At 36.5% G+C, this 24040-nt stretch overlaps 1 protein-coding gene across 1 annotated transcript in view; it reads left to right on the top strand.

Annotated features, from left to right (window-relative positions):
• The first annotated feature begins 1410 nt into the window (after window positions 1–1410).
• LOC145672059 (ATP-dependent translocase ABCB1-like) overlaps window positions 1411–24040 on the top strand; it is a 112848-nt gene continuing 90218 nt past the window's right edge. Inside the window, exons 1-4 of the mRNA XM_081741291.1 lie at window positions 1411–1537; window positions 7441–7541; window positions 12469–12640; window positions 23029–23153. Of these exons, the coding sequence (XP_081597417.1) occupies window positions 1430–1537; window positions 7441–7541; window positions 12469–12640; window positions 23029–23153 (506 nt within the window). The 5' untranslated portion in view covers window positions 1411–1429. The remainder of the gene's footprint in view (window positions 1538–7440; window positions 7542–12468; window positions 12641–23028; window positions 23154–24040) is intronic.

The following is a 24040-nucleotide window of genomic DNA, read 5'->3' as shown; positions in this document are numbered from 1 at the left end:
ATATATATATATATATATATATATATATATGAGGATTTTAAGACAAATTGCACTCAAACCATGCCAAATATTGTACATTCATAAATACAATTGGGACATGAGCTTTGGTCAGGATCGGCGTCCTTGCCTAGGCATAGTAGGCCTATACATGTAAGGTTTCTCATCCCCATCCTCATGGAGTAAGATTGAAGTTGAAGCCAATCAAAAATATAGCATGAACTTGCCCCTCTCCTTAAAAACATTTTTTTTTTTTTATCTGAGTGTGGTACATTAAGTAAAAATTCTCTGATTTCTGTGAAACTTTGTATATATAGTGTTTTATTCAATACTTAAGAATCACTTCTACTCAGTGGCGTAGCAATAGGGTAGGCAGGGTAGGCATTGCCTACGGGCGCAGGGCCTTTCGGTACATTAGGGGCGCCACAGGTTTTTAATAAAAAAGAAGCAAATTGTATAAATGGAGTCCTAAGTTTTCGCAGTTTTCATTTCCGAACATGGCGAGAATAAAAATTCCTGCTCACTTCGCTCGCAGTTTATTACATTTGTGTATCAAATTATTGGCATTACCGTAAATTCGTCGAGGTTATAGCACTATACGATTAAGAAATTAATCCTGCTGTATTAATACGATATCAGTCCTATATTACAAGTACTGAGCTTACTAACTTTAAATAAAATTCGCTGCACAACAGGCTTTCAACAATAATGACAAATTCTATGACCTATCAGATCTGGATTAAAACGAATTAAAAGAAGTTACCATGATTATGAGGCACAACACAATTACCATGTACTGCGGCCACACAGAACCAAGCTTTAGCACCAAGAGTCGGACAAACCGGGGAATTGCCCGGGCACCAACGCTCCAAGCAAGCTAAGAAAGGGGAATTGGCCAGTAGAAACTGATGTCGATTAAGATGTTACATGGAGTTTTATATCTTATCCTGGACTCCTGGTGTTCCTCTTCTGTCACATGACGTGACGACAACGATGATGCCTCGTCTGCTCCTTGTATTAATTGTAGTACTTTTAGTAAGGGAGCACACAGTGTTGTTAACAAAATAAAAGAGCACATGTTGGTGTTTACAAATACAGACCACGTGTAGGATATTACAATATGTTTGTGTGTGTGTGTGTTTCGTTGTAGAGAACTGAACATAATGCAAGTCAGTTTAGTAGCACAAAATAGCTTAGTAGTAGATAATTGTTTTCCTGTCTATCTCTGTTTTTTCTAGCTTGTTATTTTAATGATACTAGATAAATATTATATCCCTTTCTTAAGATTTATTGCCACAATCTTAAATGTTTTCTCGTCTAATCTCAAATAAATTTCAATTGTTATAAATATTTGTTATTGATAGAATTTACATTAATATTTTTTTCTTCAATTGACTTTATTTTCAGCTGGTTACCTGTAAAGGGTAACTTTATGGAAACAGTAACAAATTTTGCTTTATACAATGCAATTGTTTCATTTGGAATATTCGTCTTCTGCTTTATTTTCACTCTAGCATTCAACTGTACAGCTGAAAGACAGGTGAGATTTCATAGAACAGAATAAATTTTATTAATGTATATGTTAACAAGACAGCTACACTACAATCTTCATAAATGATTTAGGAAAAAAATCGAGCTTTGGTTCTTTATTGTTCTCCCTTTCAGAAATGTCTACATTTTCTAAGATGACAGCTAAATGTTCATTATGTATCCATGTATTTAACGCAAAATTACAAGAGATGTATATCATCGCATATAGTAAATATATAATAGTTATTTTCTCAGGTATGTTATTTATGTCCAATAGAAACAACAAGGGGCCCACACTTGAGCCCTGAGGTACTCCAGATGTACTATTAAAAGCAGAAGACAAACTACCTTTATATTTTTCCACAATTTTTCTGTTAGTCAAATAAGAAGCAAGCTAATTAGTAATACAAACAAGTAGATGAAATTTAATCAACTTCTTCAACAGCAAGTTATGAAGCAGGTTATGGAAAGCTTTAGCAAAATCGTGGTAAATTGCATCTGTTTGACCACCGTTATAAACTACAGGTAATATATTGTTCATTAAACTAGAAAAATTAGTAATTATCGGTTTGCCATTCATAAAGCCAGTTGGTTAATGTCAATTTTCTCATGCGAGAGATTACACAAATATTTATTAATTATTTCTTTGAAAGTCTTTGGAATGACATTAATAACAGATATTGGTTTAAAATCCTAATTCTAATTCTAACTATATATAAAACTACATGAACTCACTGACGTAAAATAACGAGTACTTCCGGTTGACGTGGAAAGTTTAAATTTAGCATGATTGTAGCTTTTCGGGGCTAACCCCAGAAAAAATTTTCAAAATATTTTAATTTTTTCAGAATATATTTAATTTTTAGGTGGTCTAAAGGAGGGATGAAGAAATCCCCCATGTTATTTAATTTTTTTTTTTCTTACACTCTTATATTTTAGGTCCTTGAAGTTGGAATAAAAACTTGAAATTCGGTATGCTTGTACATTTTCGTTACCGTTACCTAAGTAAATCGCCAAAAATTGAAAAAAAAAACAACTCTAGGGTAATTTTATGGGGAACTAAAAAATCTTTCCCATGTTACTTATTATGGGACACCATGTACACCCCAAAATTATTGGGCACTTCCTGTAGGCCACAATGATTAAATTTGGCATGATTGTAGCTTTTCGGAACTAACCTACAGAGAAATTGCCAAAAGTGAATATTTTTAATTTTTATGGGATCTAAACGAGAGATGTAGAAATTTTCCATGTTATTTAAATAGGCGTTTTTTGGGATACAAAATTTTACCTTTTAGTTATTTAAAACAGGAAAAGAAACATGAAATTCGGTAGAACTGCGTTTAAGAGATGCAAGGCCGTAGGCTAAGTAAACATGGGAGTCTAGGGGTGAAACCCCCAGCTGGCTAAATTCAGGAAATGTTAAGAGCAAATGCACGAAGTTTACTCTCGATCCAAAGACTGATACATAAGAGATACGAGGCCGTAGACCGAGCAAACGCGGCGGTCTGGGGGCGGGGTTCCCAGCTGGCCAAAAGCTAGTCGTTAATAAAATTACTGTTACTTTTATGAATTGAAGTAATGACAAAAGTCTTCCAAATGTCACGATAAATGCTAATTTTGAGACCCTAATTGAACAAAGAAGCCAATACAGGAACAATATCAGGAATAATATCAGCTATTCCTTTATGATAAAAGCCGGAATACCATCAATACCTCAAGTTGATTTACCCGTAGAGGCCAAATCACAGATGACTTCATAGTACATAAATTGTTGGATAATAGAAGACCGTTAACATCCTCATCAGGAAATACCTGGAAAACTGATACGAAATACGGCTAAAAAGTCAGCTAATAATTTATTATCAGTTATAATTGAGTTATTCCTAATTATTCCTGATCACGTACAATTAACAGAATATAACAAGATATAACTCTATCCATTATGACTCTGGAATTATTACATAAATAACTAAGACTTTCTGACCATAGCTTAATACACTTATTTATTGAAACTAAAATAAAGTGTTATAGTTTCAACAACTTAACATTGTTTTCATCAGACACTCAATCCGATGTCTGAATTTTCTTTTGTTTTGCAGTAGTTGAAGTTTAAAATATATACTTTCCGGTAGTCTGGTGTTTCCGAATAATAATCAAAACCTCAGTTAAAACATCCTCAGAGCGTTTGCACACGTCCCCGGCAATGCCGGGTCCTGTCCGACAATGCTAGCGATGGTATCGGCGGCAATGTAATCAAATGGTAGCTTGCACACGCTTTCCGACCCGGCAAAAAAATAAATAAATAAATAAATAAAATAAAATAAAATAAAATAAAATAAAATAAAATAAAAGCCGGTGGAACTCCCAGGACCGGCAAATGCAGTCAGCCTAGTCGCCGACAATGTCGGTGTCGGCTCCGACTCCAGTTTTGTCGGCGGCAATGCTTTCTTACGCGTGGATGCACACGCAGCCGGTAATGCCGGAGTTGGCTTGCTGATAGGTTTCTTCAATCTAGCTACAGTGAGTGAGCGTTGTGTATTCTTGTTTCTTTTCCTGTATTTTGATTTTTTGTTTACTTCATTTTTTTTCTGTTATTTTCTTTTTTCACATCACTTTAATATATAATGAATAATGAAGTAATCAAAATGGTTGTGAGGTGCCACAAATATAGCGGTTTGCTATTTACATAAATTCTCAGCAAGGGAAATTCGGATCTTGTTTGAATTACCCAACTACGGCAACGCGGAAAGTGAGTTTCACAGATGTATGTATGTGTATTAATTTGTTATCTTCTACAGCCGAAACTTACTTAAATGATTTAAACAAAAGAGTTGGATTCGTTTTGATAGAGAATATGTCTTAGCATATATGAAGTCATAATAAAAAAAAAATCAACATGGCGGAAATGAACAAAATGGAGATGTGAAGAAATTATGAATCCAGGATAGTTGCCCAGTGTTTATCTTGTTAATTATGCAACTCAGTATGTAGGGTATGAATAACCTTCATAATAAGAACACAAGGGTTTAAATCTCCATCATAATCGAACAAGTAAGAATTTCCAAGCATAACAAACGTTGTAAATAAAACTAAAATAAATAAAAACTAAAACACAACTACAGAACGAACTGAAAAAGCACAAACAGAACAAGACAATTTCCAGTCTTGTGGTTGCGTGCTGCTTTACCCTATAGATAATAATAAAAATATTCATGTACTCTGTGTCTAGTCTGACATTTGTTCCATAGAACGATTGTGGACTGAGTGAATAGGCAACCGCAATGCTGCCTTTTCAGAACCTATTATTATTATTATTATTATTATTATTATTATTATTATTATTATTATTATTATTATTATTATTATTATTATTATTATTATTATTTTAAATATCGTGATCTCAGCTTGCTTCAATTTTGAGAAATGTAAAGAGATGTTAAAATTGTGGCAACAAAAGTGAAAAAAGAGAAAGAAACCAAAATAAGACCATATACCTCGTGCGCACACAACCACACACACAAAGAGCAAATAACCTTGTTATTTCGTTCTTCTGTTTAGCCTCCTCCGAGGGGAAAATATAGAAAAATAATAGTTTGCAAGACTGCTTCTATCAATCATTGCGAAAGTAATTTAAAAATTTCGAATCATATTTCCGCAGCTTTTCATATAATTATAAAACGAACCTTCCACATGACGCATTGTCAACAATTGATGGATCCAAATCTTTCTAGTGCTGCTTTGTTTCCTCTTTCTTCGCCGTAAGTACAGCAAGGCAAGGAGATACCGTTTGTTTATTGCTGGACTCATGTTCTCTTCTTCACGTTCAAACTCAAACTACTTCTCGGCACCGGCATTATCGGGATGTGTGTGCAAAGCTGCGCCGGCACCGACATTGCCGGATCCGGCACCGGTTTTGCCGGCAGCGTGTGCAAAGCAGCCCCGGTTCCGGTTCCGGCCTTGTCGGTACCGCGCGGCATTGCCGGGGACGTGTGCAAACGCTGTAATAAAACATTTTTGAACAATTTCAATTCACTTCATACGTGGTTTTGTTAAAATAATAACAGTAATAATGTAGTTATGAAAAAAGGTAAATTTCTCGTTACTGTGATGTATTATGGGAGACAACTTGATTATTTCTTGGTAATACGTTATTATTTATATTTTTATTTTCTAAATCATTGTTTACCCACTCTTCTAAGTTTTATATTTAAACGTTTTTTTTAAAATCATGAAACATATCCCTGTTGTATGGTTAAGATTCACTGATGTTGTAAAAGTTACGTTGAACTTCTATGGTATGCTGAATGGTAACTTAAAGAAGTTTCATTTTAAGATAATTTCATATTATATTGTAGTTTGGATTTTAATAAATGAAAAGTTTTTAAAATATACTTGTTTATATATAATTTATATAAGTAATCATTTAAGTAAATCCGAGACTTTTTGCACAAAATAAATAATAAAAAGGAGAGTAACTGTCAAAGAGTGTAACCTGCATTTAATTTTCCACATAACCCTTTACTACTGTTATACATTTATCCCAGCGTTTAACTAATCCTAGAAGATTTTGGCATATAAAGATCTGTCAGTACATGTAAATCGTTCTAGGACAGCCTGAAATTGTGAACCTATGCAGGATTCCTACTGGTGAGGGAAATCAGGAAAAACTCAGGGAAAAAGACTGGAATTCAGGGAAAGTAAAATATATTTTTTCTAACGTTACTTGTAAATCAATTTCAGATTAGGCAACCATTAATGATCACAGTATCGAAAGTTACTCAGATTTTTATGGGTGGTAAGTGGAATGTACGTATGAGCAATTGTTTGTTTATTATTTGTCTCCATAGAATAAATGTTCTCATATATAAATTCTCACCGTTATTTATTCCTTGCTTATATGTCAACGTCATCCGACACTTGTCATGAAAGTCAGGGAGTTTTCTGCCAAAAGTCAGGGAAAGTCAGGAAGATGTCTAGGAAATAGATTTCTCCAGATCAGTAGGAACCCTGCTATGTTTCATCACATGTGATGATGCGATTCAGGAAATATTGGCCTTCCTTATCATAGCGGTCCTTCAATTCAGAGTAGACTTCAATTCTTCTGTGCCACTCGAAAGTGAAAACTAGTTTTGAACCCAGTGTGCACTCACTTTTCGGAACAGCGAGTAGTCACGAATTATTGAGTTTGTTGTTCCTAAAGAGAAATGACACATCTTTGCAACTTCAGGATACTTTTTGCAATGATAAGCTGATCAACGCGCTAAATGTTTCCAGGAATGACTGCTGCAGGCTATAAACAACCACAATCTTGATTGTCAGTGACAGACGTACTGCCATCTTTGAAGCGCTTGTATCATTCAGATGTCTTACCGCAATTGAATCTCATCCCAATATATTGATTGAAATCTTCTGTAAACTTCAGGTGGTTTTATGTTCTCTTTCACTAAAAATTCATCACCACATTTTGTTCTGTCTAAACGACCACACTATTGTCCGACATCTTAAATAATGGTCTCTTGATTAGAGCGGGAAGTGAGTGCCGCTTATCAGTAACACGAAGCAGTTGCCAGTTCATCTGTATGCAATGCAATACTTCCATCTTCTGATCCAATTTTAAACCTGTTAAAAAACATCCGGATTGACATGACTCTACTCATATATATACTTCACACTATGTAATTAAAAAACTACGTGCACTTTCGCTAAAATTATCATCAGATAAGAAGTGAACAAACACGAAGAGAAAAATTAGAGAAAGTATCAGTAACTGAGAAACATTCTTGTGCGCCTGGTGAGGTCCAGAGTCAAATAAAATTACATGATAATTATGGAACTGTGTAATTTTTAGTTATTGTACTTCACCATTAAGTATTATCATTTAATACTTTTGTGTATTTAATTTTATTCCAGGTATACAGAATTCGTTGTTTGTATTTTAGGTCTATATTACGACAAGATATGGAATGGTATGACACTCATAATGTCGGTGATTTCTCAAGTCGAGTAACTGAGTAAGTTTTTCAGTCTGTCATTATATGAACTTAGAAAATTAGAAAAAAAAATTAGAAAAGAAAGAGAGCGAAAAATAAATATAAGTGTTTTAATCTTAAGATAAACCCAATTCTACAGAATTCTCTTCTTTCGAAATTCTACAATACAATCCTTATCACAAAATCCCATTCCTCCTTCGTTTTAATTGTTGAAAACACGAAATTTCTGCTAGCATGTAAGAGGAAAGTTCACCATTAATTATACCATATAAGAACTGACGGGCGTCAATCCCACCGGGGACGTGGGTCGCCAATATTTATAAAACGGTGTTCGTCCCCCCCTCAATATTGAAGTATCTTAGGCGATCTATGACCCAAAAGAGGCACAACCATGTAGCAGTTTGCTACGTTCACAAAACAATGTTAGACAAAATGGATATGAAAATAGTAGCACAAAAATTTGTTTCCAATTGTGCAAAGAGGCAGTTAGTTTTTGGTCCTAAAAAGGTAAAGATGCAGCAAATTGTAAAATAAACAACCTGTTTTTGTTTAGATAGCGAGCAGCAAAGCGAGTCTATTTTAGCTTAAAAAATAACAATTTTCAACTAATTTTTTAACTATACATTATTAAGCCTCATTTACATTAGTTGTAGGCTTGTAGGCCTAAAACCTGTTTTCAAAACTTTATTGTTTCCGAGTATGCACTTCACACGACCTTAAATCATTATTTTGTTTTTGACATACATTTCGTATCATATAAGTTTAACTGAAATTGTAAAAGGTTGAATTTTCCTGTTTGAACAAACAAACAAACTGTAAAGTGATTGAAGTAAGATTTGAAGCTTTCCTGGCGGCGTATATGATAAAGTTCTTCTCGGGCAATCAGCAGGTGAAAACTGGTGGATAGGCCAACGTTTCGAGAGCTGTCATAATTGCCCTGATGATGAGAACGATGACAGCTCTCGAAACGTTGGTCTATCCACCAGTTTTCACCTGGCTGATTGCCCGAGAACTTTATCATGTAAAGTGATTTTTAGTACCACATTTTCCCCCAAAAAAAAGACTATCAAAGGTAAAAATAAAACACAAAAATTTTTAAGTGTTTGTTTGCTTTTTAAGTCAAAAATACTTTAAAATGCAATGTTCGAAGACTTTTTTTATTTTAATTTTCCGGGAAAGGATCCCGGACCCTCTGCTTTTCTGGGGAGTATTCCATATATTCCAGCTCCCTCGGTAGTCTGTCCCCCCAAAGTTTATGTGCTGTCGAAGCCAATGTAAAAACTTGTGCTTTTGGATATACACTATAATTAATTTTCAAATAATTTTGCTTTAAATTTATAACCCTGGCTCCACAAGACAAATTCATTTATACTTTTATTATAATTGTAAATAATTTCAACATAAATCGATAAATTTTAAGAGTTCTCATTAGTCCTCTTCAGTCATCAGCTTTTGAAAAAGTTTGCAGAATTCAGAATTCAAAGAAAAATATAGGAATTTGTAATAAATATAACGTTATATATATATATATATGTGTGTGTGTGTGTGTGTGTGTGTGTGTAAACTGTTTACACATCTATTTATGCGCCAAGATGTATCAATTTGATTAAATTTGGGATTATTTCAAAAGCTTCCTCTGTTGTTTTTGTCAGCCTATTGCAAAATAAAGAACGCAGGGTTCTAAATTTCACATATGGCTATAATATGGTCCATATTATATTTTTTGTGCGTAATTTTCTACTAACTAGAAAGTATTACTCAAGAAACTACACAATACTTTTTAAAGAGTTGTCATTTTTGCCCATTTCATCGCCTTCGTATCTTCTACTAACTTCAAAGTATTACTGAGGAAAGTACACAGTGTTTTCCAGAGGGCTGTCATCTTTCCCCAGTTCTCGGTCTGAATAATTTTCTACTAACTTCAAACTACTACTCAAGAAACTACGCAGGGTTTATTAGTTGGTCCTTATTTTTATCCGCCGCCGTCGTTTGAGTAATTTTCAACTAACCTCAAAGTACTACTTAGTATTTTTTCAGAGCGTCGTCATTTTGTCTAATTTTCCGTTTGAGTAATTTTCTTGTAACCTCAAATTACTAGTAAACAAACCACCAAAGTTTTTATGTGATTATCATTTTTGCCTAGTTTATTGTCTGCATAATTTTCTTCTAACTTGAAAGTATTACCGTACTCAGCAAACGACGCACTGTTTTCAGAGGATCGTCATTTTTGTCGAGTTTGTTGCCGAAGCCCAAGACATCATAGTTGATCTGAAGATATTTTGTTTTACAATAGCAAATATCGACAGCTCAAATTACAAGACTAAGTAGTATTTTCAAAACATTAAATAATTGCGGTTTTCTTTTTTAATTTACACAATATTTTTCAAAATGTGAAAAAATTATGTCAGGATTGATGAGTATTCTTAATAGTTAATTAGAATACACACCTGACGTTACTGCAAATTATCAAAATAAAGAAATAAAGATGCTTATCTAATGCGTCCCTATCTTTTCTGTTCTGAAACAGTTCCGACGGTGCTTTCCGTCTTTTTAAATTGGTAAATCTTCGTGCTAATAGTATTTACATACTTCTTATACCTATTGGTCTTCTCACGTATATTATAAAATTTCTTATTACAACTCTGTTGACTACTTAGAATTTTCTCACTAAAACTAACTAACTTTATGGTTTATTGAACCAGGAGGTTCAATGCCGCGTTCACAAAAGATTTCCATTGACTTATATCCTTAGCCAACTGGATCCAGTTTCTACTTTATATTTCTATTTCTGCGAGATTCATCTTAATATTGTCCTCCCATCTACGGCTAGGTCTTCCTAATGGTCGTTTTCCGATTGGGCTTACAGTTAAAACTTTCAAAGTATTCCTACTTTTTTCTATTCTGGTTACATGACCTACCCACCTGAGCCTCCTAGACTTGACGACCACAATAATGTTTGTTAAACGATATAAATTATGTAGTTCCTCATTATGAAGTTTGCGCCATTCACCACTCCCGTTTCTCTTGGGTCCGAATATTCGTTTCAGGATCTAGTTCTCAAATACTTTCAGTCTACATTCTTCCCTCAAAGTAAGCGACTATCTTTCGCAACCATACAGCACAACAGACATGATTTTCATTTTATATATTTTAAATTTCAAATTCCTCGACAAAATTCGCGACGACAAGAGATTTTGAACTAAATAATAACACGAACCCCCTGCTTCTACTCGACATTTAATTTCCTCGTGAATATGATTTTGGTCTGTTTCACTAGAATACTAAATAGTAGACACTAGAAATTAAAAGAAATAAAAATTACATGTACAAAAGCACTATTTACACGTTTTGCTGCTATGAGCTCCTTCGTGGAGAAGCGGTTAGCGTACGCGCCTGTGGCGTGGGAGACCCGGGTTCGATTCCCGGCGGGAGCTCATGTGGTTCGGATTCCACGTTAATCAGTAGGTCCACGTCTCATATAGCCTCGCTGCTGAACGGGGCGTTAAACTCAAAATCAACGTTTTGCTGCTAATACTACAATAGATTCATGTTCTGTGCATCAGATGTTAGTGCTTTAGTGGTCAAAAAATTATAAGACCAATATTTAATGCACCTGATCCTGGGTTCGAGTTCCGGAAAGCATTAAAATTTGAGCCCATAATGACAGTTCGGATTACACCTTGAATTGCAGGTTTATATCTCACACAGCCTTGTTGCTGAAAAGGGTCGTTAAACTTCAAGAAAGAAAGAAATAAACCAGTATTTAAAAGAGAGAAGCACAAAGATTTGACATTTGAGAAATAGAGAATGAGCCATCGAAACTGTTTCGGAATATATGAACGATAGTGACGAATTGAGTTGCATAGATCTGCTGAGGAAGATGTCAGTGATATGGAAACAGTATTGTTAATAGTACATTAAATATTGGACGCAATAAACAAAAGAATACTTTTACAAATTATTGTGAACGTGCGTCAATTTATATTTTTAAGTGATTAGGTAAAATCCTGTGCACGTAGTAAGTATTACAAATTGTTCCTACATATTTCATGTGCAACCGGTACATATTTGAACATATTGTAATTCTGTGAAGAATAGTTAATACTATGGTGTAAACCGAGAATCGAACCCTTGATTGCAGGTTATCAGTCTATCTAAATCTTTGGATGATTTCTCACAGAATATTGTGAGAGATACAGACAAACATGAATTAAAGAGAATAGGAAACTGATTACTGAGGATAAAGAGGTTTTAATTTCATTACTTGCTCTTTTAACATATGGCTGTTCTTGAGATACGAAGCAAAGAACCTGAAAGTGTCAGAAAAGATGAATATGAAAAGATACTTGCATTATAATCCTTGAGGTAGTTGAAGTAAACCTCGATGGCTCTGCCTTTTCTTGACTTACATAACTTGTAGGCGGATGGCAAGTCTAGAGCGGAAGTGTAGACTTGAAGTGTTTGTTGAGTGAACGTAGGTGGTCCTTTTTATATAAAACCGCAAAATGCAATCCCCATGCCCTTCATATTTCCTTGTCTGGAAGTTCCACGTGTATGTCTGATAGAATAAAATAACTTTTGGGCTTATTCCAATAAATGGGATTAGATTTTGGAAACACCCTGACTTAATTCATTCAATTTAGATAGTTAATATTTTGCACTCAAGCCAGTCTTAAATTGTTTACATAGATTTTTACACAAGTTTAAATACTTACAATAATTTCGAGGTTTTAAAATTTAATATACTATAATATAAACAATAAAGAATTACATATTTTGTAACAAAATTACTATTTAAAGTGTCAAATTAAAAAAAAAGAAGCAAAAACACTTTTTGCTGTGTCAGATCCTAAAATTACTATTTTTCCCTATCTACAGTTATCTTTCAATTCTATAAAATTACGAATTCCAACGGAAATATTATAAAAAGGAATAATCTTTTTTGCAGTGATTTGAATAAACTTCAGGAAGGTATTGGAGACAAACTTGGTAATTTCCTTTATTTGGTATCTATTGGATTGTGTTCTTTGGCTATGGCACTTTATTACGGTTGGGAGCTAACACTTGTTAGCTTATCACTTTTCCCACTGGTCGCCATTGTTCTTTGTTGTATTTTTAAGGTAAGATTACACTTTCTTTCTAACATTTAATTTGATCCAATTCGGGACCTCTCTTTCTCTTTAATGATTATTTGAATATTTTAAAACTTTTCATTTACAGTTGACTTTTAGTAATCCAGTTACTTTGTTCCGGATTATCGAAATTGCTAGACTTAAGAAAGGTTGTTTAAAGTATGTACTGTACTAGACGGGGTAGGCAGAAAACTATGAAGCCGCATCATTGAACTCGGTACTCAGAGCCCTCCTAAATAAGTTAAGTAAGTGGGTTAGAACTTGCTTTTATTATTATTTTATTGATATTTCTGAATGGGGATTTCAGCAGAGAGGCTATTTATTCCATTATTATCTTAGTTTAACGTCCTACATGATTATTGTCCGAGGCTAAAGGAGACAGTTATGATGATATCATGAACGAAATGGAGGGAAGATGCCCATGCATAAGCTATTTTTCTAACATAAAACCCAACTGGCGGGAGCTGAGAACGAACCAGAGACCTATACAGCAGAGGTAAACACTCTACCACTGAGCCACCACAGCCCAAGAATCTGGTCAATGAAGTTAAAAAGTTCGTTACTGAATTTTCTGTCTGTGTGTCTGTCTGTCTGTTTATTTGCGAATTTTTCAATTTTGAGCCTTCCATTCGATAGAGCATCAAAACCTATCTGAGAAAGTGTTGGAATTTTTCGCGTCACTCTTACCGTTCCCGAGATATTGGCCAAAAAAAGTTCGGATTTCGGGAGATTTAAGGAGCCATATCTCAGGAACTGTAAGTCATAGGGATTTGAACCCTCCATTCGATAGAGCATCAAAAACTATCTGAGAAAGTGATGGAATTTTTCGCGTCACTCTTACCGTTCCCTATATATTGGCCAAAAAAAGTTCGGATTTCGGGAGATTTAAGGAGCCATATCTCAGGAACTGTAAGTCATAGGGATTTGAACCCTCCATTCGATAGAGCATCAAAAACTATCTGAGAAAGTGATGGAATTTTTCGCGTCACTCTTACCGTTCCCTATATATTGGCCAAAAAAAGTTCGGATTTCGGGAGATTTAAGGAGCCATATCTCAGGAACTGTAAGTCATAGGGATTTGAACCCTCCATTCGATAGAGCATCAAAAACTATCTGAGAAAGTGATGGAATTTTTCGCGTCACTCTTACCGTTCCCTATATATTGGCCAAAAAAAGTTCGGATTTCGGGAGATTTAAGGAGCCATATCTCAGGAACTGTAAGTCATAGGGATTTGAACCCTCCATTCGATAGAGCATCAAAAACTATCTGAGAAAGTGATGGAATTTTTCGCGTCACTCTTACCGTTCCCTATATATTGGCCAAAAAAAGTTCGGATTTCGGGAGATTTAAGGAGCCATATCTCAGGAACTGTAAGTCATAGGGATTTGAACCCTCCATTCGATAGAGCATCAAACCCTATCTGAGAAAGTGATGGAATTTTTCGCGTCACTCTTACCGTTCCCTATATATTGGCCAAAAAAAGTTCGGATTTCGGGAGATTTAAGGAGCCATATCTCAGGAACTGTAAGTCATAGGGATTTGAACCCTCCATTCGATAGAGCATCAAAAACTATCTGAGAAAGTGATGGAATTTTTCGCGTCACTCTTACCGTTCCCGAGATATTGGCCAAAAAAAGTTCGGATTTCGGGAGATTTAAGGAGCCATATCTCAGGAACTGTAAGTCATAGGGATTTGAACCCTCCATTCGATAGAGCATCAAAAACTATCTGAGAAAGTGATGGAATTTTTCGCGTCACTCTTACCGTTCCCGAGATATTGGCCAAAAAAAGTTCGGATTTCGGGAGATTTAAGGAGCCATATCTCAGGAACTGTAAGTCATAGGGATTTGAACCCTCCATTCGATAGAGCATCAAAAACTATCTGAGAAAGTGATGGAATTTTTCGCGTCACTCTTACCGTTCCCTATATATTGGCCAAAAAAAGTTCGGATTTCGGGAGATTTAAGGAGCCATATCTCAGGAACTGTAAGTCATAGGGATTTGAACCCTCCATTCGATAGAGCATCAAACCCTATCTGAGAAAGTGATGGAATTTTTCGCGTCACTCTTACCGTTCCCGAGATATTGGCCAAAAAAAGTTCTGATTTCGGGAGATTTAAGGAGCCATATCTCAGGAACTGTAAGTCATAGGGATTTGAACCCTCCATTCGATAGAGCATCAAACCCTATCTGAGAAAGTGATGGAATTTTTCGCGTCACTCTTACCGTTCCCGAGATATTGGCCAAAAAAAGTTCGGATTTCGGGAGATTTAAGGAGCCATATCTCAGGAACTGTAAGTCATAGGGATTTGAACCCTCCATTCGATAGAGCATCAAACCCTATCTGAGAAAGTGATGGAATTTTTCGCGTCACTCTTACCGTTCCCGAGATATTGGCCAAAAAAAGTTCGGATTTCGGGAGATTTAAGGAGCCATATCTCAGGAACTGTAAGTCATAGGGATTTGAACCCTCCATTCGATAGAGCATCAAAAACTATCTGAGAAAGTGATGGAATTTTTCGCGTCACTCTTACCGTTCCCGAGATATTGGCCAAAAAAAGTTCGGATTTCGGGAGATTTAAGGAGCCATATCTCAGGAACTGTAAGTCATAGGGATTTGAACCCTCCATTCGATAGAGCATCAAACCCTATCTGAGAAAGTGATGGAATTTTTCGCGTCACTCTTACCGTTCCCGAGATATTGGCCAAAAAAGTTCCGATTTCGGGAGATTTAAGGAGCCATATCTCAGGAACTGTAAGTCATAGGGATTTGAACCCTCCATTCGATAGAGCATCAAACCCTATCTGAGAAAGTGATGGAATTTTTCGCGTCACTCTTACCGTTCCCGAGATATTGGCCAAAAAAAGTTCGGATTTCGGGAGATTTAAGGAGCCATATCTCAGGAACTGTAAGTCATAGGGATTTGAACCCTCCATTCGATAGAGCATCAAAAACTATCTGAGAAAGTGATGGAATTTTTCGCGTCACTCTTACCGTTCCCGAGATATTGGCCAAAAAAAGTTCGGATTTCGGGAGATTTAAGGAGCCATATCTCAGGAACTGTAAGTCATAGGGATTTGAACCCTCCATTCGATAGAGCATCAAAAACTATCTGAGAAAGTGATGGAATTTTTCGCGTCACTCTTACCGTTCCCGAGATATTGGCCAAAAAAAGTTCGGATTTCGGGAGATTTAAGGAGCCATATCTCAGGAACTGTAAGTCATAGGGATTTGAACCCTCCATTCGATAGAGCATCAAAAACTATCTGAGAAAGTGAGGGAAGTTTTCGCGTCACTCTTACCGTTCCCTATATATTGGCCAAAAAAAGTTCTGATTTCGGGAGATTTAAGGAGCCATATCTCAGGAACTGTAAGTCATAGGGATTTGAACCCTCCATTCGATAGAGCATCAAACCCTATCTGAGAAAGTGATGGAATTTTTCGCGTCACTCTTACCGTTCCCGAGATATTGGCCAAAAAAAGTTCTGATTTCGGGAGATTTAAGGAGCCATATCTCAGGAACTGTAAGTCATAGGGATTTGAACCCTCCATTCGATAGAGCATCAAAAACTATCTGAGAAAGTGATGGAATTTTTCGCGTCACTCTTACCGTTCCCTATATATTGGCCAAAAAAAGTTCGGATTTCGGGAGATTTAAGGAGCCATATCTCAGGAACTGTAAGTCATAGGGATTTGAACCCTCCATTCGATAGAGCATCAAAAACTATCTGAGAAAGTGAGGGAAGTTTTCGCGTCACTCTTACCGTTCCCTATATATTGGCCAAAAAAAGTTCTGATTTCGGGAGATTTAAGGAGCCATATCTCAGGAACTGTAAGTCATAGGGATTTGAACCCTCCATTCGATAGAGCATCAAACCCTATCTGAGAAAGTGATGGAATTTTTCGCGTCACTCTTACCGTTCCCGAGATATTGGCCAAAAAAAGTTCTGATTTCGGGAGATTTAAGGAGCCATATCTCAGGAACTGTAAGTCATAGGGATTTGAACCCTCCATTCGATAGAGCATCAAAAACTATCTGAGAAAGTGATGGAATTTTTCGCGTCACTCTTACCGTTCCCTATATATTGGCCAAAAAAAGTTCGGATTTCGGGAGATTTAAGGAGCCATATCTCAGGAACTGTAAGTCATAGGGATTTGAACCCTCCATTCGATAGAGCATCAAAAACTATCTGAGAAAGTGAGGGAAGTTTTCGCGTCACTCTTACCGTTCCCTATATATTGGCCAAAAAAAGTTCTGATTTCGGGAGATTTAAGGAGCCATATCTCAGGAACTGTAAGTCATAGGGATTTGAACCCTCCATTCGATAGAGCATCAAACCCTATCTGAGAAAGTGATGGAATTTTTCGCGTCACTCTTACCGTTCCCGAGATATTGGCCAAAAAAAGTTCGGATTTCGGGAGATTTAAGGAGCCATATCTCAGGAACTGTAAGTCATAGGGATTTGAACCCTCCATTCGATAGAGCATCAAAAACTATCTGAGAAAGTGATGGAATTTTTCGCGTCACTCTTACCGTTCCCGAGATATTGGCCAAAAAAAGTTCGGATTTCGGGAGATTTAAGGAGCCATATCTCAGGAACTGTAAGTCATAGGGATTTGAACCCTCCATTCGATAGAGCATCAAACCCTATCTGAGAAAGTGATGGAATTTTTCGCGTCACTCTTACCGTTCCCGAGATATTGGCCAAAAAAAGTTCGGATTTCGGGAGATTTAAGGAGCCATATCTCAGGAACTGTAAGTCATAGGGATTTGAACCCTCCATTCGATAGAGCATCAAAAACTATCTGAGAAAGTGATGGATTTTTTCGCGTCACTCTTACCGTTCCCTATATATTGGCCAAAAAAAGTTCTGATTTCGGGAGATTTAAGGAGCCATATCTCAGGAACTGTAAGTCATAGGGATTTGAACCCTCCATTCGATAGAGCATCAAACCCTATCTGAGAAAGTGATGGAATTTTTCGCGTCACTCTTACCGTTCCCGAGATATTGGCCAAAAAAAGTTCGGATTTCGGGAGATTTAAGGAGCCATATCTCAGGAACTGTAAGTCATAGGGATTTGAACCCTCCATTCGATAGAGCATCAAAAACTATCTGAGAAAGTGATGGAATTTTTCGCGTCACTCTTACCGTTCCCGAGATATTGGCCAAAAAAAGTTCGGATTTCGGGAGATTTAAGGAGCCATATCTCAGGAACTGTAAGTCATAGGGATTTGAACCCTCCATTCGATAGAGCATCAAACCCTATCTGAGAAAGTGATGGAATTTTTCGCGTCACTCTTACCGTTCCCGAGATATTGGCCAAAAAAAGTTCGGATTTCGGGAGATTTAAGGAGCCATATCTCAGGAACTGTAAGTCATAGGGATTTGAACCCTCCATTCGATAGAGCATCAAAAACTATCTGAGAAAGTGATGGAATTTTTCGCGTCACTCTTACCGTTCCCGAGATATTGGCCAAAAAAAGTTCTGATTTCGGGAGATTTAAGGAGCCATATCTCAGGAACTGTAAGTCATAGGGATTTGAACCCTCCATTCGATAGAGCATCAAACCCTATCTGAGAAAGTGATGGAATTTTTCGCGTCACTCTTACCGTTCCCGAGATATTGGCCAAAAAAGTTCCGATTTCGGGAGATTTAAGGAGCCATATCTCAGGAACTGTAAGTCATAGGGATTTGAACCCTCCATTCGATAGAGCATCAAACCCTATCTGAGAAAGTGATGGAATTTTTCGCGTCACTCTTACCGTTCCCGAGATATTGGCCAAAAAAAGTTCGGATTTCGGGAGATTTAAGGAGCCATATCTCAGGAACTGTAAGTCATAGGGATTTGAACCCTCCATTCGATAGAGCATCAAAAACTATCTGAGAAAGTGATGGAATTTTTCGCGTCACTCTTACCGTTCCCGAGATATTGGCCAAAAAAAGTTCTGATTTCGGGAGATTTAAGGAGCCATATCTCAGGAACTGTAAGTCATAGGGATTTGAACCCTCCATTCGATAGAGCATCAAAAACTATCTGAGAAAGTGATGGATTTTTTCGCGTCACTCTTACCGTTCCCTATATATTGGCCAAAAAAAGTTCTGATTTCGGGAGATTTAAGGAGCCATATCTCAGGAACTGTAAGTCATAGGGATTTGAACCCTCCATTCGATAGAGCATCAAACCCTATCTGAGAAAGTGATGGAATTTTTCGCGTCACTCTTACCGTTCCCGAGATATTGGCCAAAAAAAGTTCGGATTTCGGGAGATTTAAGGAGCCATATCTCAGGAACTGTAAGTCATAGGGATTTGAACCCTCCATTCGATAGAGCATCAAAAACTATCTGAGAAAGTGATGGAATTTTTCGCGTCACTCTTACCGTTCCCGAGATATTGGCCAAAAAAAGTTCGGATTTCGGGAGATTTAAGGAGCCATATCTCAGGAACTGTAAGTCATAGGGATTTGAACCCTCCATTCGATAGAGCATCAAACCCTATCTGAGAAAGTGATGGAATTTTTCGCGTCACTCTTACCGTTCCCGAGATATTGGCCAAAAAAAGTTCGGATTTCGGGAGATTTAAGGAGCCATATCTCAGGAACTGTAAGTCATAGGGATTTGAACCCTCCATTCGATAGAGCATCAAAAACTATCTGAGAAAGTGATGGAATTTTTCGCGTCACTCTTACCGTTCCCGAGATATTGGCCAAAAAAAGTTCTGATTTCGGGAGATTTAAGGAGCCATATCTCAGGAACTGTAAGTCATAGGGATTTGAACCCTCCATTCGATAGAGCATCAAAAACTATCTGAGAAAGTGATGGATTTTTTCGCGTCACTCTTACCGTTCCCTATATATTGGCCAAAAAAAGTTCTGATTTCGGGAGATTTAAGGAGCCATATCTCAGGAACTGTAAGTCATAGGGATTTGAACCCTCCATTCGATAGAGCATCAAAAACTATCTGAGAAAGTGATGGATTTTTTCGCGTCACTCTTACCGTTCCCTATATATTGGCCAAAAAAAGTTCTGATTTCGGGAGATTTAAGGAGCCATATCTCAGGAACTGTAAGTCATAGGGATTTGAACCCTCCATTCGATAGAGCATCAAACCCTATCTGAGAAAGTGATGGAATTTTTCGCGTCACTCTTACCGTTCCCGAGATATTGGCCAAAAAAGTTCCGATTTCGGGAGATTTAAGGAGCCATATCTCGGGAACCGTAAGTTATAGAGAGATCATATTGGTGTTAATCAACACCTAAGAGGATAGTGAACATTTTGGTACCAAATGGTAACCGGTGGCCACTGGCCAACTGGCAACCGTTCCCCAGATATTGGCCAAAAAAAGTTCTGATTTCGGGAGATTTAAGGAGCCATATCCCGGGAATCGTAAGTTATAGAGAGATGATATTTTGCGATTTTTTTCAATTTTGAACTCTCCATTTTGAATATGTGTCTTCGTAAAACAACATATCGTAGAACGTTTTAACAGGTTTCCTTCTTCGTATAAACTAAAGACTTTCTCATCAATCCCGGTTCTAGAAGTCTTGTGGCTTGTTGATGTGCGTCCTTGCAAACTCTAAGTGAGCATGTATATGTGCATCTGTTAGTTTAATCTGGAAAGCAGAACAAATAATGTGAGTACAGTTCCATGTCTCTGCAATACATTCCAAACCTAAAGTTGTTTTCAGATTTGTTGCAGGAGCAAACGGGTTTGCTGCGTTAGCTTCAATAATCGAAACATTTTGGTCTTCTGTTGTCAGTTGCTGTCTGCTCGGTTTCATTCAGTTTATAATCTCTATTCCCCTTCTGCTTCGAATCATTCAACATAATAACTTACTGTTTTATTATCCAGGCTCATGGTTCAAGCAACTTATTTTTTAGGCATTCCAGCTTTTCATACGCAATTATTCTTCTTTCAGTTATAAGACAAACAGTTTACCATCTTTGGTTTATATATATAAACGGTACACGGGAATAACGATCTAAGTCCATTTTTAAAGTTTGTGAGAGAAAGCAATTTAAAAGTGTAAGGACTATTTTCAGTTTGTTCTCTACAATTATTGCGTCTGTTTTTCTGTTCTTAAGTAATACACAATTTTAGTGATCCATATTATAACTTTTGTATATGCATTATAGGTTTAAACATACAATTTCCCGTTAATAAGAATATTACAATAACAATACGGACATTATTTTCTTCCTTATAAGCACATCTAAGAATACATAGATTATCTGTAGCCATCATATTTGTTCCAAAATAAACATCGGACAGCTTGACAACAATATCTTTCGGGTCTTTAACGATTTTGAGCAACAAAGTAAAATCTGTAGATAATGTTGCTACCACTCCTAAATTTACCGGTATTAGCCATGACTTCCAAGAATGTATATTTATCCAAACTGGGTTCAAAACATTCTTCATGAACATAGCCAAAGTGGTTGTCAGCCTCCTAGGATGTCTCTACTTCCGTCTTATTGTGGGTTATAGAAGAAAAATCTCGTCCAGTTCTTTACCAGGAGGTAATGTGCCTAAGATCGATGACACATTCCCGCGCTGGATGGCGATGCTAATACGTTGGAAAAGGAATGCAGTAGCTCGGGGGTCACCAGTTTTGATTGCTATTCGATGACCAACTTCATTAAGGAAATTACATCCTTCGTGACCCCAAGACCCACTGGTTTCTATTGCTACTGTTACAAACCAATATTTGTCCAATAGGTTTGACTATTTTAGTGAATCCTATAGTCATTTAGATTACAATGATTAGCTGTTACAAACAAAACAATTACAGTTACAAAACAAAAATACAGAACCTTTCTTGAATAATCAATACATACATAGACATAATATTTCACCTTGTTTCTTGTTTGTGGGGGTTGTCTTTACTGAAACTTACTGTCTTCGTCCACCTCACTTTCGCGTATTCTCAATGAACTGAAGTACTGTTCCGCTTCTGGCCCACAGAATTGCTTCAAGAATTGCAACTTTTTACGGGAAATTTCAATCGGCTGTCCCTGCTTTATCGGAGGCAATAGGTCTGCTTTCAGTTCTCGAAGTTGAGAGATTTCTATGATTTTGAAGGTGAACCAGTGTATCCATCTTCTTCACAAGGAGTTATAAGATTGTCCTTTGTGCCTAAGGGAATTTTTTCTTGTATTTCTTGCCTAAAAAAATGTTGTCCATTGTCGGAAAAAAAGGCTTACACTCTATCACAATGAAAGAGTTATTATTATTATTATTATTATTATTATTATTATTATTATTATTATTTTTTTTTTTTTTTTTTTTTTTTTTGCATGCGTGTTCAATGACCTTATGCCAGTCATTAGGTGTTTCACATATGGATCGAGTATTTAATATGCCTATGTTTTTGTCACATTATAAGTATAAATAGCCAATTACTGGAAATGAAATCTGAATGCTCTGAAACCATTCCGTTGTATAGACCATAAAGTGAAACAATCGAAATGTTGGGTAGGTTTTGTTCTGCCTTGGGCAGGAATCGCAGAATATGTACAAGTCACTAATAGTGTTTGATGGAACTTACGTGTAGTAATGCCACAACATGGAGGAAACTTCATCGGGACTTCATCATCAAACTTTATGCAATCATCTCCAGTGAAGTGACTCATGACTTGAATTCGTTTTGATGCATCCTAAACTCCTTTCTTCCCACTGGGCCCAGCTTTTGGTGCAAACTGTTTATCCAAACTAGAGTTATCCATTGCAAAGCACAGCACTCGATGTTATACGCTAGCGAAACAGAAGTCAACTAATAAAACAAAGGTGTACTAATGTTATGCATTGATATTGTGTTATGCTCACAAACATGAAAACACACAACGATACATACAAACACACGAACTCAACTCGTCTTTGCATTGAATCAGTGGGACTGTGGAACCAAGGACTTCGATCGTTTTTCCGATGGACCTGTGGACTTCGATCGTTTTTCCAAAGTACACGATTCTTCCAAAACCAAATTCCAGGGGCATTGGTCACGTTTTCGAAATACATAGTTTACTATATGTAAGACCATTATTCGTTGTATAAAACGGTATTAAAAGCTCAAATTTGCAAAAAAATGACTTAGATTGTTATTCCCGTGTATCCTTCATATATATATATATATATATATATATATATATATATATATATATATATATATATATATATATTTGATATAGACAACAAACAGTTCTTTTCGAGTTCGTTCTGGGAATGTTCCTGGAGCATTCTCAACTCATTTCGAATTGAACACTCAGATGAGACAAAAAAATTAGTGAATGAATACTTTTAGAATACCTTGTATTAAAAGTATGAAGATAACCCTGAAATAATTGAAATACTGAAGTTTTTTTCTTTTTCTCAGTGGCAGGGAAGTTTAACAGAAAGAGTCCAAGACTCATCTGGTAAAGCCAGTGCAGTGGCAGAAGAAGTCCTTAGTTCCATCAGAACAGTCTTTGCATTTGGTGGTCAGACTAAGGAGTTGGAAAGGTATTTTTTGGTTAGATAACTTACTGTACTTGAAAGAGTACTTTCTTAATCTATCCTCTTCAGACCTGAAGGCGAATTTTGGTAATTGGAGCTACCGTTGGCTATGAATTCATTGCTCAACACTGATGCTAAAAAACCTCCCCAGGTCCAAATGGCATCTCACCTAACCTTGAACGAATCGTAGGAAACTTGAAAAATTTCAACAAAATATCTATAGATGGCAGAACACCAGTTTGAAAAACGTGCTCTGCAAGTCGAGGTAAGTTGTCAATTATAGACGTGTTTGTTAATTTCTTTTGAAAGACAAAGTATTACTAACATTTCTTAGGTGGTTGCTAGAAGTAAGTGACATCCAGATGAGACCTCATTTGGACCTGGGGAGGTTTCCTAGCATCAATGTTGAGCAATGAATTCATAGCCAACGATAGCTCCAGCTATCAAAATTCGCCCTTAGATCTGAGGAAAGTATATATTAACTTACTTTTAACATTAAATTCACTAACAAAAAGCAGACAGTTATGTATAGTTTTTAAATTAAGAAAAGGACGGTACGTAAAACTGCAACGTCTTTCATACTAAAACATTACTGACTTCAAAGCAGTTAATTCATTTCTTTAATTATACAATCGTGTATTAATTTTTAAAGGAAGAGATATACAGGGTTTCTCCGCAAAGTAGCAGGACTGATTTTTTTTTTAATTATTCAGAATTTTGACACTTTGACTTAATAGTTTTCAAAATATGCCCCTTCTGCATAAATACAGAGTTTCCAGCGACTCTGCCAATCATCGAAAGTTCCCTGGAGCGCAGAAACTTGAATGCTCTTCAGCTCAATCGTTACAGCCTCTTGAATGGCCTGGACCGAGCCGTAGTGTCGTCCTTTCATG

The sequence above is a fragment of the Thermobia domestica genome, chromosome 15 (genome assembly GCF_964235325.1).
Source record: "Thermobia domestica chromosome 15, izTheDome1.hap1.1, whole genome shotgun sequence".
Lineage (NCBI taxonomy): Eukaryota > Metazoa > Arthropoda > Insecta > Zygentoma > Lepismatidae > Thermobia > Thermobia domestica.
The sequence above is the reverse complement of the archived record's forward strand: the minus strand, read 5'-3'. Positions and strand labels throughout refer to the sequence as shown.